Below are 20,422 nucleotides of genomic sequence, written 5' to 3'. Positions count from 1 at the left end.
TGGACAGGCAAGCATTATGTTTCATTGGGCCCAGGTTCTTTTGTTTAAAGTATGCTGACAATCTACATCATTAGTAGTCAGCTTTGCGTTTAAAAACTTGCAAAATAACAACTCGGTTGTAAATCATGTAGGTTACAACCTCAGATACCTCAGTACTATAAAGTCCTGTAATTAGACAGGCTCAAAAGTTAAATATTCCTTGAGAAAACTGTGCCATTTTGGGGAGGCAGTTTTATATATATTTTTTGTCTGCTTAATTACTTCTTTTATTACCCTAACATATGAAAGAGCACTTCGTAGAGACGTCTGCATTTCCCCCATTCTCTGCCAGAGTAAGCTTTTTTTTTCTATATAGACAACAGGATGAAGTGTGGAGACAAGGTACTGACAGGACAAGGAATGGAAATTGATTTAATAAACTTACTATAATAAAAAATGGATAAACAGCTAAATAAAAGAAGGTAATTGATGTGTAAAGCTGTGTATAATTATATATTAGAAAATGTGGGGCTGGAATGATAAATATTGCAGTTCATAAGCTATGAAATAGCGATGAAATATTGAAGTCCACTGTGTGATTTCTTATTTCGAGGTGTTGATCTGACAATTGGGCATCACTGATTAGCGCTGCTGCAGTGAGCAGGTCAGTGAAAATGGCAAAGAAAGATGGAGATAGTGAGCTGTTGTGTGAATCTTTGTGGTGTGAGCCCGTCTGTGTACCATTCTCTTACTCAATGGGAGACTGCCTCTCCAACACCAAATCTGTGTAGGGTGCTGAATAAAATGTCATATGTATTTTACTTATACATAATTTAATTATATGTATGGGATATATGTTGATTTTGAGGCCTTGATAAGTCAAAATGTTACAAAGTATGATGCTATGGACCAACTTTTGTACTTTTAATGAAAGGTTTTTATCTAGAAAAGTAAAGCAAAGGCTACACCTCATAAAAGTAGTCTATAAATACCTTTAAATTGTCATTCAGGACAAAATTATTTTCATTTGGCGCTTTAACATGTATAAGTTTAACTGGAATAGTTATTTTTTATGTGAACCTGTCTTACATTTGCTTGATAGCTAGGTGTAGAAAACAGCTATAAAACTGATAATACTTTGTTAGCGCTATTTTAAATGTTACTCGTCACTTTTGTATAACGTTTTCAGTAGAAGATGAGTAGTTGTACCTTTCAGGTTTTTAAATAACCCTTTAGCAAGTAGTTAACATCCACCCATTCCCATTGAACGCGACATCATTCCAAAACGTTGCAAAACCGTCGCTTCCGCTTTGCAGACGTAGCCGCCGGGAACGCGCAGGCGGTTTTGAACGCCCCCTGGTTCTCATTGTGCAGCCGAGGAAACATCGGAAGGTTTCGACGACGTTGGTATGAAATGGCAGAAACTGCCTGGGTCGCGGAAGCACTGAGACTAGGTTGCGTAGAAGCTACACATGTATCTTGCGGTGTTCCCAGCCTGCTAGTGTGACGAAACGGGAGTGTAACCGGAGGGAAGAAAGGGATTAAAGCGCTGTTTTCCTCCTAAACACCGTCCAGCTTGTGTCTCCGGCAGCAGGCAGCGAGTGGCGACTGCGGGGTCGACACTGTTGGAATTAACCAGAGAGGGGTGAGCTCGACATATGGATTTTTTTTCTCCCACTGAGACATGTTTGACGTGTTATTGTCAACTGCTGGGAGGGGAACGGACAAATGTGGGTCACACACGTTACTCTAAATGGGTGTCACCATAACGTATAGGGTGACCAGCACCACAGCAGGCAGGACAGGTCTGGCCTAAATGGTACAAGGCAACCAGAGTGAGCGGCTACACTGGGAAGTATACCTATCCATGTCATTAGCACAGCTTACACCGCCAAGCGTGAACCGGGTGGTGTCACAGAGGTATAAAAGTATCAGGCTCAGACTGCAGTCTTTGTGCTTGTGTGTGTTTTTAATGTGATGATTTAACCTGCAGATTGACAAATGTACTCCTTTTTTTGCCAGTTGCATCAGTGTGAGAGCATTTCTTAGCTCCTGTCTTTATTATAAACAGGGATGAGATCAGAGGATTGTGTGTTTCTTATCTAACACACGAGATTATTGGCTGTATTAAGAATTTTATTATATGGCCAAAGTTGGGTTAGGCAGAAATCACCCCAGGTTGCAGCTTGTGCACTCAATATGTGCATCTTGGTTACACTGAAGTGCTTCTGTCGTCATATTTGGGCGATGCAGCTCTCACAGTGCACTGCACATTGCTAGCGGGGCTTTTGGGAACAACCTGCCAAGAGGACAGGGATGGTCAGGCCAAAAGATCCAAGAAATCTGATTCCTGCACCAAAAGCAAAAGGTAGCCTGCAGAGCCAGGATTATGAATCCACATCGAGCCCACTCTGACATCTTGATACTGAAATGTCCGAGGGATTATAAGCCTCTTAACTTGTGAATTTTACCATGGTTTCAGCTGATTTGTGTTGTCTTTTTGTGACAACTGTTTGTATCTAGACACCCATCAGCAGGCCATTTTATTAGTAGACACAAGTGTGTAGCATCATTTTTTTTGGAGAGTGGAGTCATTGTTTGACATAAAACCAGTCATCACGGTAGCGATGCAGTGCTCATCCTGCTTTAATTCTTCTGCTGGGACCAGCCCTAACACAAATACAACAATTAACCCAGCACGTCACAGTTCAAACAGTCACAGCTGAGAGCAGAGACGGTTGTGCCTCTCTGCACTTTTAGATTATGGACACAAAAGGTTGGTCCATATTGCTTTGTTTTTGCCTCCAGAGGCCCTAATATCATATACATTAACCTAAATAAATTAAGCTTCTTAAAAGAAGGGCCCAGAATTTCTGAGCAGGAAACGGAAACAATCATTTTTTTGTATATTATGAATTGTGACACGTCCTCTTCGTTATCTGCAACATTTTACACACTGCTCCGGTCGTCTTTGTTGTTTTCAGACGTCGTCTGTGATTTGACATCGCTGTCACAGTGTTTGCTACTACAGTATTAAATAGTAATGTTAGACTGTTATCAGTTATGTTTACATACTTGGGTTGTGGACGTGCAGTCTCATATAATGCATTTATTTACTGTAAACAGCATGCTGATAAGACACTTAAGCGGAGCCAGTTTAAAAATGCTAAACTAGCCGACAGGGTGGGGGGAAAATCCAGTCTGTCAGCAGCTTATCCAGCTGCCTGGTTCGGTACCTGTAGATTGTCACCATTCTAAAATTTTCATCATCATCCATGAGCTGAACTTCTTATATGTTGGCGACAACAATGATGATGCTACCTGCAGGTCCTAATTGAAATAGGCTTTCAGGCTGTCAAACAGTGCACTCTTCAGTTTGTAGGAATATTTTGTGTTTGACCAGGCGTTTCCTCAGATTAGATGTATTGCCTTGTATTGAATTTTGAGCTACAAATAATGCAGAAAGCACTATTTTGAAAATGGAATCACACCTGAGACTGCTTTCTGCTTTCCACTGCCTCCTTTTCGGCGCATGTTGTTCTTCTAAACGTCGCGGAGGTGGCATCGGATGCTTTGGGTCCCTTTGTTGTTCTAACCCATTTTTTTTTTAAATTTATTTATTTTAAAGTCAAGCCTTATGTTGTCTCACACATTAAAAGAATAATTCCCAGTGTCATCCTCAGAGTGAAGATTACAGCTCATTAACTCTGGTATCAGATTATTATTTGATACTGGCAGATACCTAAAGCCAAGGTATTGGTATCCTATCAGCACTGGAAAAAGCTGAATGAGCAGATCCCCAGTCTGGAGCCTAGGGGATGGGTCTATTTACTGGTATTATAGCATGTGCCCCTCTGCTTTATAGATTGGTTAAGCTTTTCTTGTGGTGTGTTTCCTGTCTGCTACCATGAGGCATGTGATACTCACACAAATTAACTGCCTGGGTTTTTTTTTGTTGTTGTTTTTCTTTTTTTAAAATTTAGGTTTTTCTTATTCAGAGTATTGTCAATTACTTGATCAGCAGTTTGTCAGACAGCTTGAAATCTAGGCCAAGATTACAGGAAGTTTAACAATAAACCCCCCGTGGTTTGTGTCTGCAGATGGCCATGAGAGAAGTGTCATTCAGGGCCTTCATTGGTACCAGAATTTGGCACTGAATAAGGCCTTGTGAGCTCTTATCAGCAGCAGCTACTTTGGCTGAGTGCGAGCGCTTTGAAGATAAAAAGCGATACTGCTGGTGGAATCGACTGTGGTCACCCAGATAACTTGGAACTGTTTGATATTTGCAAGAATTTCGCGTTTATGGTTTTTCTTTTCTGGGTGAAACGGAACAAAGGTAGACAAGATGGGAAAAGAAGGATCAGCTCCCAGCAGTGACAGCGTGATGGACAGCTGTGTGGGAGAATATCTGGACAGGAGCGGCAGTTCAGAAGCCATATCTGCTACTTTTTGACACAGTTATCTGTTTAGTTCTGTCTGGCTGTCAGAGACCTTATTTGCCCACCACCAGTGTGTCAGTGGATGGCAGTAGCTGTGCCACATGTGTTTAATTTGAATTCTGATACAGCTGCAACTTTCATGTGCCACATGTGTTTATAAAAGCGGGTTGATGGGTTTAAAAATACTGTAGTGCTGTAGTATTGTCATTTATTTTCAGATTAGCATGTACAAACGAATCCTAATTGATAACTGAGCCAGTTGTCAAAAAACCTGCGCCACTGCTATGGCAATTTTTCTTTAAGAGATGTCTTAAACCTTAGTTCTACTGAGCTGCTTCAGTATGTTTTCACATGTGTAAAAACATTTATCATTAAGAGCAGGATAATAACATACATTAGCTAATTAAATGGTTGGAGCTGGTGTCTTAAGAAAACATCCCTGATGCTTGGGCCTGGCAGAGCGTTCAAAAGCCAGCCTGGCTGTGGTGAGAGCAGCTTACACTCGGAGTCCTGCTTGGTTTTCATCTGGAAAACTGCAGAATCTTACCTGTACAGACTAAATAATTAATAAGCTAGTTTAACAGCTTCTTGCACAGTTAAGTATTTCCTGATTCATGTTGAGACAGAAATGATTGCTTCTTTTTTTTTCCCCATTCAGTTATATGTAGATCTTGGCCCGTCTTACCTTTGTGGTCGTCTAGGTTTGTGCTGTTGTGATTATAATTTCTTATTCAAGTGGTTCAAACCTACCTGTGTAGGTTGACTTGATTTGCAGCTCCACAATTCCTTTACATAGATTATTTTATTTTCATGCAGGCTTCCACACATGCACGATTCGCTGCTTTCTAACAACTGAGGTTGATGGGGCTGATAGCTTGATACACTCCATCAGATTGCTGAGTTCCATCTTAAAAGGAAGCTGGGGATTTACCTGTCTCACAGGGATCCTGAAAACCTTTGCACTGCTCTTCCTTCACATAGGAGAAATGATCATGTACCATTTGTTTAGACATACTCTTTGCAGCGCTGGGATAGAGCTACACATACTAAGTAAAACAGAGCTTGAATACGCCCTCTCCCTCCTGTGTGGCCTATATTTGATATGCTAAATGACTTTTTCTGAAAAGCGTGTCCAGGAGTGTTTTGCATGGTATTTCTGGTCTGTGCGCAGAAGGATACCTCTGGCAAATAAAGCTGACATTTTTGCTTTGTGGTGGATGCGGCTAAATGTTGTACATGAAAGAAGCTGAGCTCATTTGGATTGAACGGGGAACTGAATATGAAAGCGACGTGGAGGCCTCAGAGTATTCGCTGTCAAAGTTACGCTAGACATAATTGTTCTAGTAAATTCTTGCATAGTTGCTATAGTAGTCTAATTAAATGATTGAAAACTGAATCCTTAAAACCATTGCTGTTTCATACTTAACTTCATTTAAGAGCTGCTTTGAAGAAACATACTGATGACAATTTCTTTTCCTTTGATTCAACAAAAGCTGGTCAGCTGGCAGTTTTACTGTCGCCTTGGTAGTCGGCAGCATGCAAAGTGAGAAAAATTAAATATCTTCATAGGTCCATCTAGCTGAACTGGATAATTTAAATTATTAAAACAAACTAGTGGGGCTTTACACAGTGAGACCTGACCTGAGCATTATGATGATGATGATGATGAGGTAGCCTTTATTTGTCAGTTGCAGTTGCTCACAACCGAGATGACAGACCTTGCCAACCGTACATACAATACACAAACATCACATTGGGGAGTCAGGTCAGGCCAGGTAGCAAGGGGGAAAAAAAACATCGAAATGTGTTACACAAAAGGATAATACAGGAATGCACAAATATCAACACTAGGGATGGGTATTGATAAGATTTTCATGATTCCGATTCCATTTTTGATTCTGTTTAACGATTCGATTCTTTAACGATTCTCTTATCGATTCTTTAAAAAAAAAAAAGGAGAACACTAAGGTCGATTAGCTTAGAACTTTTGTTTTATATCTTCTCTTTGAACAAGATAGAAATTTATGAGTAACATGGCCTTACAAACCCAACAGTGACATCTTAAGAGATCCACAGCCTACGGCTCTTCAATGGGGTGTCACAGGGTCCCCAGGAAAAAAAATTGTAAATGTAAAATAAAAAAATAAATATTCTTCTGTAGCAATTACACAAGAATATCCAGTAATGTCCCTGCCTACAATTAAACACATTCACTTACCGAAAATCGGGGCATCTGTTGTGGCAAATGGGTGCAAGCCTTTTACCACAAACTTAGTCACTGCTCGGTGACATTCGTCTATCCTGGCCTGAAAGGAGACGCTACCGGTAGACTGCAGCGAGAACTGCCAGCATCTGAGCCAGAGTCTGTCTGTCTCTCTCATCATGGTCACCTAAATGCACAGCAATGGCAGGTTTTGTAATAAGACAGATCGCGCTAACATAATATGCACTGTTAGTTGATTATTTATCCGCCGCATTAAAGGAAGAGGACGTGCAAACGTTACTGCTGCTGCTGGGTTGAGATTCACGAGTCCGGAGCAGAATTAAAAACACGACATTCATTTAAGGTCATCGCGTGTTTTGTGAGCAAATGCTTTTGCATATTCGTAGTGTTTCCTCCCTTAAATGAAATATCTACTTTGCAAGTATTGCAAGTTGCCCTGTTGTCATCCGTTCTCGTAAAGTGTAATCAAACTTTTGAGCGTTTGAGCCGCTTAGGCGCCGTGTTTCCTGCCAGGTAAATGACGCTCCGCAACGTGGTGACGTCATTCAGGGCGACTGGAACTGAATGACGTCAGTGAAACAGTGGGAACCGGTTCTCAACAAGAACCAGGTTTCGATACCCATCTCTAATCAACACACCATAACACAATAAAACACAGACAAGCAACATGGGAGAGTATTCCAGTGTGTACAGCTGATCTGGGACCGCTGCAATCTTCGATTGCGCCTCCAGCTGATCCGTTGTCCACATTGGATGGGAGGTAAGCAGGAGGCGTTGGATTCGGGGGAGGGAGGGTGATAGTGAGGGCGTGTCAGTATCAGTGTACATGTTTCGTGTGTGTGCGCATGTGTGTATCCCGTGTTCAGCTGAGAGAAAGTGTCACCACGCCCGGTTAAGCGAAAGTCAACAGTCTCCAGTGGACCCAGGTGGCCTTGAAGGAGGGACAAAGAGTTCTGACAACAATCCTGTTATCATGGGAAGAATTTGTTGTTCCAGTCGGCTTCAACCTTGACAGGCCTTCAGCTGGCGCCGGGGGGGCCGCATGAGTGAAGATGATGAATGTTTTTGTTTAGTGCGAACAACTGCATCCAATTTTTACAGTTGGTCTAATGTCCATCACTGGTCACCAATTATCTTAATTCCCGTTGTTCTTCTCCAAGATTTTATCCATATTGCGTTCAAAACACAGTCTGAGTACTCAAAGCCCTGCTATCGTCTATCATGTCTGCCAGACTTATGGGATTTTGAACAGCTGTAGCCGCTTCTTGTTCTTCGATAAGCCAGCTCCAATCAGCCCGAACTCTGTTATCGTGGTTCCAAATTGGTAGATGTCGTTCATTGTCCTCCATCGAGAGTGTCGCCAGACACACGACGCAACCGACCATCGAGTATCCGGCAGCAAACGTCTCCGCAGGACAATCGGGCTCTCCCAAGCCTAGCAGGGTGTCAATTCCATTACAGGAGCAGTTGATCAAATCCATAATTCTTTAGGTTTTAGAGAACAAGACTGGGAAACTCTTTGAGGGTTAGAGTTAGACGAGACTAGACAAACACATAGAAGCAGCAGCAGGGAAGATAAGGGAGGGAGAGGGAGAAAGATGTGTCCACCTCTTCCGAGAGCCAAAGAGGGTTATGAACCCAATCCAGCATGTAGTTGAGCCAAAGAGACCAGTGCAAAGAGAGAGATCCTAAACACAAGAATAACCAAAACAATCTGACTGTGTGGTTCAAAGACACACGAGTTAAAAGGTGCGTTTGGTTTAATTTGGTTTAGTCTGTGGACTGAAAAAGACAGGGACCATTGGGCTTCTTATCTGCACTCAGTTCAAACGCCTGCATCACTGATGGTATGGGCTGCATTAGCGCCTGTGGAATCAGCTTGCACATTGGAAAGGCACCATAAGGGCTGTAAGGCTCAGACTAGTGTCGGTTGAAGCATCGTAGAAGAGCTGGTTGGAGTTTAAGGGAAGGATGGCTGCAGGTTTAATGTATGAGGGACATTGAGTGCACAGTTGGATACTATTACGTCACATTAACACAGCAAAATGTTGCATTTTCCTTCAGCTGAAATGCCAATCCAGAGAGCCTGTGTAGGTAAACTCTGATTAAAAATGCATGAAGACTGTTATTGAATTTAGCAGCTAGCACATTTATTATTGTTTCTCCTGCTGTTTTGTTGTGTACCCTTTGTTGTATACACTGTGTGTCTTTTTGTTCAACATCCAGCAGCACACTTCTTGCTTGTGTTCAGGGTTGTTTGTAAGTTGTGCTCTGTATTCATCCCTGTACCTCTTCGCCGTCCGGCTTAGATGCCGAATTTTGACATGGTTCTGCAACGGGGAAGAGAGATGTTCTGATCAGAGTCAAAGAGAATAATGCAGCAGGAGAGGAGAGGGCACAGATGAGGAGAAGCAGAAAAGACAAAACACAAGCAGCGCAGGCAGAGCTGTGTTTACAGCAGGGTGGCATGTGAGCCAGTATAAACATCCATTTCTGAATGAATCTGTTGGTTTCTTGTAATTCGGGTTTGTTAGTTTTAATTAAAACTCAAAAGATACGTCTTCAAACAGACGCGCATCTCATTTTTGATACTTGGAATTAGAGCCAACAGCTATATGCAAAACAAATAGTGTATTTTTAAAAATGTGGCAGGAGGCACATTATTTGACGTGACTACCGCCGCGTTTGAAGAAACGCAACAAAAAGAATGTGACCCCGTGTGACGTAGACCACTTCAGAATGTGGTCTAACAGATCCAGTCTCAGTACGTATTGGGTGCTTTCACAGCCGTCACTGTTGGGCAAGCGCAGTGACTCAGTTCCTTTCTGCACTGCGTCTCAGATGTGACTCAGGTTTAACTGAGGTGTTCTTGACTTCAGTCCTTCAAAGCAGCGTTGAAGCAAAAGTGAAGAAAATGAGATAAAGCTGAATGTTCTAGCCCTCAGCAGTTGGCTGTGTTTTCTTCTGTTCTTTGAAATGCACCTGTGTTGGTCACGTGGAGGGGCAGCAGCAGTAATCACTGTTTGTTTGACTGAAAGTGTGTTCTGGGTTTTATACTTATGCATTAAATGTGCCATAGGTACTTGACCCTTCTGAAATCCTACACTGTGCTGTATCCTCATTAGAGATGGCACGATACCACTTTTTTATGTCCGATACCGATATCATAAATTTGGATATCTGCCGATACCGATATGAATCCGATATAGTGTTTTTTAATCAACAAAACTGTTTTTTAAATATCTTGCTGCATTTTGTATAAGTTCATACTCAAGTTTAAAACAACAACTACACTAAAGCTATTCTGTTATACCTGTATGCAAAATTTTTTTTTCATAGTTCAGCAATACTGATCAATCTAATAAACTTAGACCTACACCATCCTCCCTATTCTGGTATTTTAAAGAGTACTTAGCGTAAATATTAAGCAACCTAACTAAAAGGGTTCCAACTCCCAGCAACAACAAAAATAAATAAATAAAAAATAGGAAACCACCCCTCATGCTCCACCTCATGATGCTTAATCGACGTAATCAACCTTAATTTGATGCAGTGTGAAAGAAAATGCACAGAAATCAATTATTTTTCAAGAAATATTAAATAGATTCAACATCTTTCTTCAACAAAATTGCAGACTGCACAGATGGTACCTTCCCAAAGGAAAAAGTACTATAGCTTACTAGGGTGGATATATATATATATATATATATATATATATATATGACTTAATAGTCACTATATACAGTAATTGACTTCTATTCATTTTACATCAAATTAAAACTTTGGGTGTCAGATAATTATTTATTAAAAGCTAGACATTTTAAATGAGAATAAGAAAGAAAAGTATGTCTTTGTGCCCCCTTTCCCCTGTTCATGCCCTATCGGCCCCCCTGGCTAAACTTTGCTAGATCCGCCCCTGCACAGTTACCAGCGTCAGCTACGTAGAAAAAGATCCTCGAGTAGAAAGTAATATTAAATACATTCTAACAACAGCTGATCAAGCTTAAACGTGCTGCTGTTGTTCAGCCGCTGGTTTCCTCTTTCTGGTGCAAAGTGGGCCAAAAGCAAACTAGAGACACGGACTCGCGACAGAAAAGCCGATCAGCTGATCATTAAGCAGTTTCATGATTGAAGTAGCAGCAAGAAGAGGCAGTCGCTTGTTAAGATTAACGCAGGAATGCTTTACAAACATTCAGAGATGGACTTACACACTTGCTTTACTTCTCTCGGGATAACTTTGTCGGAGATGAAATGCCAGGTTGCTAGCGAAGCTCCAAATGCTATCCAGACTACCGACAGGTCCCGCATGCCACAGCCGCTCTATCACGTGATGCATACTGCTCCGACGTGCTAACGTTCTGAGGTGGGTTACGGCGTGTTGCAAGTTTTGTGAGGTGCTTTCGTGATATTTAATGGATCGGATTACATTTTTTATTTTTCTCCGATATCCGATCCAGTAATTTAGGTCAGTATCGGACCGATACGTAATATCGGATCGGTCCATCTCTAATCCTCATACACACCTTCTTAGATATACTACATATCGAGTCATCACAGCCATACCACATCTGTTCGGTACTGCTGTTTCTGCTACTTATGCCTCTGCTGCCATTTTTCAAATTGACTGGAACAGAATGATTCAATTCCAAGAGAGAGACCCCACCACTAACTAATGCTTCAGCAGTGAAAGGATAGAGCAACACAGGCACACTACCCCCAGGTTTAAAAGCTGGCACTGGTATCGGTCACTTGCTTTCTAGATTAATCTTAGTAAGTAATCACAGAATTTAAGATGACTCCACTGCTGTTATAAAGGGTTTTTTTCCCAAATAATATCTTCCATACCAAAACAGTATTTGTTGTTGTACTACTCTTACCAACAGAGTGCTTTGTTTAATATGATTTTGTTAATAGACATATTTCTTTGAAAGCTATCCTAGATAATAAGTTCTTAATTTCTGTGTATCAAACAGAGTAGAGGAGGTTGGTGGGCTGACTGATACTAAAAAGGAAGAGGGTGGGGTGTGGTCTGCCTGCAGTAGCTGGAGAAATCCAGTTCAGGGAATGACCCGTGGAACGTACAGCTATCACTACACAGCCAACCTCCTCAGCACAATGCTCCAAATTCCACTAATGATTTGTCATCTTCATCTCCTGCACGAAACCCGGCTTCCTTCTTCCTCTGTGCCTTGATCACTGCTCCCGTCGCCCTGACCTTTGGAATTTATATATGTGTGCGCAGGTCCTCTGGGCTATAAGTTGGATTGCAGAGGCTTAGTTGTCATTACAGTTGATGAAGCTTCCTTTAGGATTCAAGACACGGCTGGTTTGATTTTTCTGAGATTAATGAGTTCTTCCGGGTTTGAATGGGGGGGGAGAAGCGGAAGAAAGCAAGACAGGATTTGTACCATTATGTTTTGCGCTGCCGTAGACCTGATCACTACAAGTCAATTATTTTCAAGAAATAAATCTGATTTTGTTTGGTACAGATAATGATCCTAAATATTCATTATGACAGGGTCATACATAATGCTAACACTGTGAACATTTGATTAAATGTAACCGATAAGATAACTGCTTCCTCCTGGCTTGTTTGATTGAATTAACTAGTAGCCATTGTGAGATAATAAACTGTGTCAGACGGCCTATATTGTGGGATAGTGTATGGAAATACTTTCCTGAGTGCTTCAACAGAAATTCTTCAAATATCCGTTTTAAATTCGGTGCAGTTTTCTTTTCTATAAGAAAACTATAACCTGTAGATAAAAGATGGACCTAGCCACTGTCACATCACTCATTAGTTTTGAACTTTCGTTTTTGTTTTTTATTTCTTTCAAAACAGTATAACCCCTTTTCCCATTAATACTTACTCGGACTCGGATCGACTGGTTCACAACCCAGTGTGCGTGCTTGTCATCATAGCAACACGTCTGGGCATCCAGCAATGTAATTAATTTGCAACATGAACGCTACAACAAAGGTGGACATGTGGCTTTTTGTGAGACCCGGGGAACACAGCCATTTTGTTTTGTTTCTTTTTGGGGGGGGGGGTTCGGTGGCTTCAATTTTTGTGAACGAGACGCTCTCATGACTCATTCAGTGATGCTACTGCGGTGTGGCGACGTCACATTTTAGTACCTGCACGGATCGCTTGGCATCCCGGTCGAGCAGGTACTAAAAAAGTACCTGGTACCAGGTACTATGACCTTATGGGAAAATACTGAAAACCGTGGCGAACCGTGCCGAGTCGATCCGAGTAGGTACTACTGAAAAAGAGGATTATGTGACTGTCAACTGGAAGAAAGGGTACCACAGAGGAGTGATCAACTAATATATGTTCCTGCTACCTAGCTTGGTTAGTAACCTGTGTAATTTTGAGCACCAGAGAAACTTAAGAGCAGACTGTCACTGTGCCTTTAAAGCCAAATCTATTTGTTTATGTGCTGTGCAGTTGATCTGTGGGTATGGACTTTTGGAACTAGTCCCACATGGTGACTGAAGTAACTCCAGTTTTTAGAACTTGTTTACTTGCATTTCCTGAACAGGAAAGCCTTGAGAAAAACACTGTTGAAAATGTAGCTTTTCTGTTTTGTTTGATGTAATGAGTCAGTGAGGGTGGTCTTTGCTCAGATCTGATAGATTTGTTCCTCCAGTCTCAGCACAGTACAGTGTGTATCATTTACTCGATGATTTATCTGCTTAGTCTGTCAATTGTAGCATTTACAGACACACGGAGATGCATTTTCAACACTTTTCTGCTTTGTCATTCACATTTTTATGCACAAATTGTAAATATGCCAAAAAAGAAAAAGGACGGTGGAAAAATAGTTATTGGCAGAGATAACAAACGGCAACTTGGATGCTGGTAGGACCTGTTCGTATACTTTGCCTGGGGACAACTGTTTATGGCTCACTGATTTTACACTGGGCTTTAAACATAAAGAGGGTGTGCTGTAACACACAGCTATAGTGTTTCTTGATTGAAACGTGTTCTAGAAATCTCTATAGTCTGATCTCCTGTTAATACTTTGCAGGTCTTGAGAGGCGAGCTCCATTTGGATGCCCAGTCACCGATTGTGTCCAAGACTTCACCATGAACCGAAACAAGCGTGAAAGGGAGTACTACAGTATAGATGTGGGCGATTCAACTTTTACAGTTTTAAAGCGCTACCAGAACCTAAGACCCATTGGATCCGGCGCACAGGGAATTGTTTGGTGAGTATATTTACTTTCTGCTGACCCAGATGACAACCTTCACTTGCAGATTGGTCACTTCTTTACTCAGCGAAAAGTTAGATTCAACTTCACCACCAAAACCTGTCTAACATTTGATGAAAGCTTGAAAAGCACACCTTGGACTTTGCCGGCTGCCGTTGACGAAAGTTGATAAGAACAGATGTAAAAAGAGCAGCATAAGTTGCATACAACACAGAAAATTGATGCATAATATTCTATTTGTTGACAGCACCGTGTGGTGTTATCTTTCCTGTGAAGTTTTGTTGATGTGAGAGGGTTAGGTGTTGGAGTGAACTGATCCACACCACAATTGGTTTCTAAAATTTTCTAGGGTTTTTTTTTTTTTTTTGGTATTCTTTCATATTTGCAATGAGCCATGAATATTTTTTATTTTTTTTTGCTTATGCATCAAGTGGTTGATTGATTGGCCCATCAAAATCACATGAGCTGTCAGAATGAATCCATTTCAACTTGTAACATAAGATGAGCTTGACGAACTCATCTAGCGTCTTTGCTGTCATTAACCTTCTCTCTTCCTCATACCAGGTAGGAATACCAGAAAACTGATGCACAACACAGTTAAGAGTGTCAGCTAAGACTTTAGCTTGTCATGTAAGAACTTGCTGGCTACAAAATCTCAACAACTGCAGTGCTTAGTGCTGGAAAAGGATTAATAGTGGGCCTGTTAAACGTTTCTTTATTTTCTGTCCCATCTGTAATGTTACGACGCCGTGAGGTCGTACACACGTGATCAAAGTTTTGTTTAAAGTAATAAATTCAGGTATGTACAAGTAATCCCTAAGAACCAAAAGCTCAGGCTTGACACTGCTCTAAATGCTCAGTTTCTTGTCTGTTATGTCAGGGAGAGGGGATATTCCTAATATCATCAATTCAGGCATACAGACCCACTCACATGAGGGGTGGACTACAAAGCAATTACAACACAGAGCCCTTTTTAACGTGCACGTTCTGCTTCAGGCATTCTGCACACTCACATTTCTGCACCATCTGACTCTAGTCCTCACAAAATGACACAGTTGAGTTCCACCTACAAGAGAATCCGCTCATATGAAGATTATAAAAATATTACTAGAAAATCCTACAGAGGGATGCTACATAAAACAATTGTAAATGTGTTTGTTTGTACACTTGTTTGACTATTCATTTTATTTCTATGACAGCTGCACAGTGGAGCTCTTTAACGTGACATTTAAGAGCATTTGCTGACATTTTAGCGGCATAAAACAGAGCAGCACAGCAGGACTAAACATGTTCGCGCATTTTCTGCAGTTATAACTAAAGTTCCTCTGACAGTGTAAAGCATACTTGGCATTACTAATGTACATCTCTGTATATGAAACATCACTTATGGCCGGCATTGACAAGAAAAGAATTTGGGTCTACGTGGTGCTTTATCCAGCCAATTATAAACCTAAGCTCATTGGCAGCGATGTTGTTTTTGTTTTGTTTTTAACAGACAGAGTAACCAACCTAAGTTTAAAGTAGGAGGAGGCATTATGGGCTGTCCGAATGTATTGCTCAATAGACAAAGTTTGCTGACTCATTCTGCATAGAAATTTCCGATCCTCAGTTTATCCGTTATTACCAACTAAATTTGTTTCTTTTATTTAAAAGGAAACCGTACGGGTGTAAAGATTTAATATTTTGGTTGCAGAAATGAAGAAAAACCAAGCTTAGTTGTTTAAATAATGTAAAAAATAGGTCTCCCTCTCTCTTTCTAAGGCCTCGGGGAGCGTGTTATATGTTCTATTAGATGGATTTCTAAAATTCTCTCAAACCACATATGGTATATTTGGTCAGATTTAAAACCGAGCAAGGCATGCTATTTGTCAAATGATTATATTAAAAATGCTTCAAAAGGCGCCGCAAACGTGGTCAAGACTTCAGGTCGAGTGGTTCTGTTACTGGCTGTGAAGCTGTAGCTTTCTGTAACCTTTAAACATACACAACATCGAAACCTTATTTGATGATTTATATCAAAATGTAGTTCGTGTATGGCTTTCATGACCGGGGAAATCATTTTTTGGTAATGGGATGTAAACATGTTTGTTTCTATTGTAAAGCTGGTCATTTAACCCAGGGGTCATTGGGCTTTATGGCAGTTTGCAGAACTACAGATTTTTGGACTTAAGTGCAACACAAGGGATAACTTTTTAGAGACTGCCACATTCAGTATAGCTCCCCTTAGGTGTATATTATGGGCAAAATATTAGCAACAGACTTGGCTCACTTTAGTTCAGTGGCGCTATTTCTCTCTTCCTCTGCTCTTCCTTTCCTGTCAGTCTCTACTGTCCCTAATAAATAAAGCTGAAAAAGGCAAAATCTTCATATTCCTTTGGCCGTCAGGGAAAAACAACAAAAACAAAGAACAATTTTTGACATCCATTATTGCTGACTGAATTTCTCCTGTGCTCCTTCACCCCAGTTCGGCGTACGACCACAACTTGGAGAGGAACGTTGCCATCAAGAAGTTGAGCCGACCCTTTCAGAATCAAACTCATGCAAAACGGGCCTACAGGGAACTGGTGCTAATGAAATGTGTCAACCACAAGAATGTAAGAGCCAGAATTTAATGGCATTTTTGTTTCTTTTGCATGGTTTGAATGTTTTGGTCTAATTCTTTAGACGTTAGAGGATAGCCTTACCTTTTGACTGTATAGTGTAGGTGCATTTCATGTAGATAAACCTGAGCATTGAATAGAAGTATAATTTAAGCAGGAGCAGAGAATGTACAGTAGAAATTAAAGGGGACAATTAGCTTTGAAAAGTGTTAGCAGGATGCATTTAAATGCTATTCTCATTCCTGTCCATTACAATGATTTAAGTATTGATCTTTAGAGTCACTATATTCAGAGTTGTGTAAAGTATGAGTCAGCAGGGAAGCAAAAAGAACTGGACAATATGTTTGTTTTAAAGCAGAACCTGCTGAGCGCCACACATGGAAACGAACCATAAAAAATAGTGTTTTGAATGACCACAAACTTCTCGGTGCTGCTGCCTCGGAGGTGTGAATGAGGAAACTATCCTGCTGTTATTCATAAATAATGCTAACGCTTCCTCGTTTAACTTTTCAAATTAAGAGTTGGCCTTCGTGTCCAGGGACGTGGATGTGAAGATGTTGTCAAATATACAAAACAACTCCAGCAATTACACTTTTTTTTTGTTGTTGTTGTTGCAGATTATTGGGCTGTTAAATGTATTCACACCACAGAAGACACTGGAGGAATTCCAAGATGTGTGAGTATCAGCGAGTCAAATCGCAGCTGCTCAAATCAATACAGGATACAGAACGCCGGGGGCTTAGATGATCTTTTTGGGGGCTTAGCCGGATCTCTTGTTGTGCCTCACGTTAAATACTTCAGGGAAATGATGCTTTATAGTCAGTGGGATGTCAGGTGTGCACATTTCATGGTGAATATTAGAAAAGCACAGACTGAATCAGCTGGTGACAGGAATGAACCAGTTTTCAGGCTGATTGGCCACAATCTGTCACCAGCCTGACACTCACCTGTCAAGAGCTGTAGCTATACTATATACAGTGGGGCAAAAAAGTATTTAGTCAGCCACCGATTGTGCAAGTTCCCCCACCTAAAATGATGACAGAGGTCAGTAATTTGCACCAGAGGTACACTTCAACTGTGAGAGACAGAATGTGAAAAAAAAATCCATGAATCCACATGGTAGGATTTGTAAAGAATTTATTCGTAAATCAGGGTGGAAAATAAGTATTTGGTCAATAACAAAAATACAACTCAATACTTTGTAACATAACCTTTGTTGGCAATAACAGAGGTCAAACGTTTACTATAGGTCTTTACCAGGTTTGCACACACAGTAGCTGGTATTTTGGCCCATTCCTCCATGCAGATCTTCTCGAGAGCAGTGATGTTTTGGGGCTGTCGCCGAGCAACACGGACTTTCAACTCCCACCACAGATTTTCTATGGGGTTGAGGTCTGGAGACTGGCTAGGCCACTCCAGGACTTTCAAATGCTTCTTACGGAGCCACTCCTTTGTTGCCCGGGCGGTGTGTTTTGGATCAGTGTCATGTTGGAAGACCCAGCCTCGTTTCATCTTCAAAGTTCTCACTGATGGAAGGAGGTTTTGGCTCAAAATCTCACGATACATGGCCCCATTCATTCTGTCCTTAACACGGATCAGTCGTCCTGTCCCCTTGGCAGAAAAACAGCCCCATAGCATGATGTTTCCACCCCCATGCTTCACAGTAGGTATGGTGTTCTTGGGATGCAACTCAGTATTCTTCTTCCTCCAAACACGACGAGTTGAGTTTATACCAAAAAGTTCTACTTTGGTTTCATCTGACCACATGACATTCTCCCAATCCTCTGCTGTATCATCCATGTGCTCTCTGGCAAACTTCAGACGGGCCTGGACATGCACTGGCTTCAGCAGCGGAACACGTCTGGCACTGCGGGATTTGATTCCCTGCCGTTGTAGTGTGTTACTGATGGTGACCTTTGTTACTTTGGTCCCAGCTCTCTGCAGGTCATTCACCAGGTCCCCCCGTGTGGTTCTGGGATCTTTGCTCACCGTTCTCATGATCCTTTTGACCCCACGGGATGAGATCTTGCGTGGAGCCCCAGATCGAGGGAGATTATCAGTGGTCTTGTATGTCTTCCATTTTCTGATGATTGCTCCCACAGTTGATTTTTTCACACCAAGCTGCTTGCCTATTGTAGATTCACTCTTCCCAGTCTGGTGCAGGTCTACAATACTTTTCCTGGTGTCCTTCGAAAGCTCTTTGGTCTTGGCCATGGCGGAGTTTGGAGTCTGACTGTTTGAGGCTGTGGACAGGTGTCTTTTATACAGATGATGAGTTCAAACAGGTGCCATTCATACAGGTAACGAGTGGGGGACAGAAAAGCTTCTTACAGAAGACGTTACAGGTCTGTGAGAGCCAGAGATTTTCCTTGTTTGAGGTGACCAAATACTTATTTTCCACCCTGATTTACGAATAAATTCTTTACAAATCCTACCATGTGGATTCATGGATTTTTTTTTTTCACATTCTGTCTCTCACAGTTGAAGTGTACCTCTGGTGCAAATTACTGACCTCTGTCATCATTTTAGGTGGGGGAACTTGCACAATCGGTGGCTGACTAAATACTTTTTTGCCCCACTGTATATGTGCCATGTATGAATGCACTTTAGTTGCCCTGGATGTGTTTCGAAGTCGACAAGATGTCCGTGTAAGTAGCTGTAAAATCAGAGGGGAATGCTGGGATGTGGGGGAAGTGATGGTTACCAAGAGTATGATGGGAACGAACATGATTAATGCCATCCTTTTGAAGCCCAGAGAGAGAGAGAGAGTGTGTGTGTGTGTGTGTGTGTGTGTGTGTGTGTGTGTGTGTGTGTGTGTGTGTGTGTGTGTGTGTGTGTGTGTGTGTGTGTGTGTGTGTGTGTGTGTGTGTGTGTGTGCTCGCTCTGCTGTGGAGCTAAAAAGGAAACTGGACAAATCGTAGCCAGAGGGTAGCGGGGCCATTGCAGAGTTGGAGGATGAACACTGCATTTGCTTTGGTGTTTGTTTACTTGAATGTATACCGGCACATACATATGTGTACCCATACTATTGGTAATGCATTGTAGCCAGTTTCAGTATTTTATAAGCTGTGTGCAAGCACAGGTTCTGCTTTGTAAATGATCGTTCTCACACAAAGATGTTGCTTTGTTTTTTGTTGTTGTAACAAAAAAAAAAAAATCTGTCAGCGGTTTCTTACTCCATGTAGTGACTGATGATGTAACAGCTGACAACTGTGATAACATCATCACTGTTTGGAGGAGATACCGTACTGTCATTTCCAAAATGCCAGGCAAATTAAAGCTGATTGGGTGAGAGAATCTCACACTTTAATGTCGCTTCATATTCTATTGGCATGTAGGAAACGTAATACAGAGTCAGGCACGTGCACATGCTGCATCTATACACTGTAATACACCCACTGAAACAAACATAAAAAGCCCCTGTGTTTGTTTGTCTCTGCCTGTGTGCTTATTTGAACCTCTTTCCTTGCAGGTATCTAGTAATGGAACTGATGGATGCCAACCTCTGTCAGGTGATTCAGATGGAGCTGGACCACGAGAGGCTGTCGTACCTGCTCTACCAGATGTTATGTGGAATCAAACATCTGCACGCCGCAGGGATCATACACAGGGTAAGCCATACCAGGGGGGCCATATATGCAGCTGTACAGATGTGACTGGGAGCAGTTGCAAGCTGAAGCTTACACTGAGTTAAGTCTGTGTTTTTATGAATTTAAAGTTTCACATCAAAGGAAAAATATGAGACTACTGAAAGATATCGAAGTGTAGTAGTGAAAACACAGTAGGGTGGTTGGAGGAAGGCAGTGACGGTGGTACGTTTTTGCTGACCAGTTGTGCAAACCAATGCTTAAATCATCTCTAAGTAAAATGTGATGTAATTTAACTTCCTGCCATGATATACACTATAGATGGCATGCTTGTGGGCTAAGCTTTATGGGTTCTTGCAGCTTCTTTAGTGTGCA

At 41.5% G+C, this 20,422-nt stretch overlaps 1 protein-coding gene across 4 annotated transcripts in view; it reads left to right on the top strand.

The window, feature by feature from the left end:
• Positions 1–1,340: 1,340 nt before the first annotated feature.
• Positions 1,341–20,422, top strand: part of mapk8b (mitogen-activated protein kinase 8b) — a 31,211-nt gene continuing 12,129 nt past the window's right edge. For 2 of the 4 annotated variants that reach the window (XM_026177142.2, XM_026177139.2), the window contains exons 1-5: positions 1,345–1,624; positions 13,677–13,857; positions 16,325–16,454; positions 17,078–17,136; positions 19,933–20,071. In XM_026177142.2, the coding sequence (XP_026032927.1) occupies positions 13,736–13,857; positions 16,325–16,454; positions 17,078–17,136; positions 19,933–20,071 (450 nt within the window). In that variant the 5' untranslated portion in view covers positions 1,345–1,624; positions 13,677–13,735. Of the gene's footprint in view, positions 1,625–13,399; positions 13,508–13,676; positions 13,858–16,324; positions 16,455–17,077; positions 17,137–19,932; positions 20,072–20,422 lie in introns of those variants that run through there. The other 2 variants (XM_026177140.2, XM_026177141.2) reach the window with 2 other exon arrangements.

The sequence above is a fragment of the Astatotilapia calliptera genome, chromosome 8 (genome assembly GCF_964374335.1).
Source record: "Astatotilapia calliptera chromosome 8, fAstCal68.1, whole genome shotgun sequence".
Classification (NCBI taxonomy): domain Eukaryota; kingdom Metazoa; phylum Chordata; class Actinopteri; order Cichliformes; family Cichlidae; genus Astatotilapia; species Astatotilapia calliptera.
The sequence above is the reverse complement of the archived record's forward strand: the minus strand, read 5'-3'. Positions and strand labels throughout refer to the sequence as shown.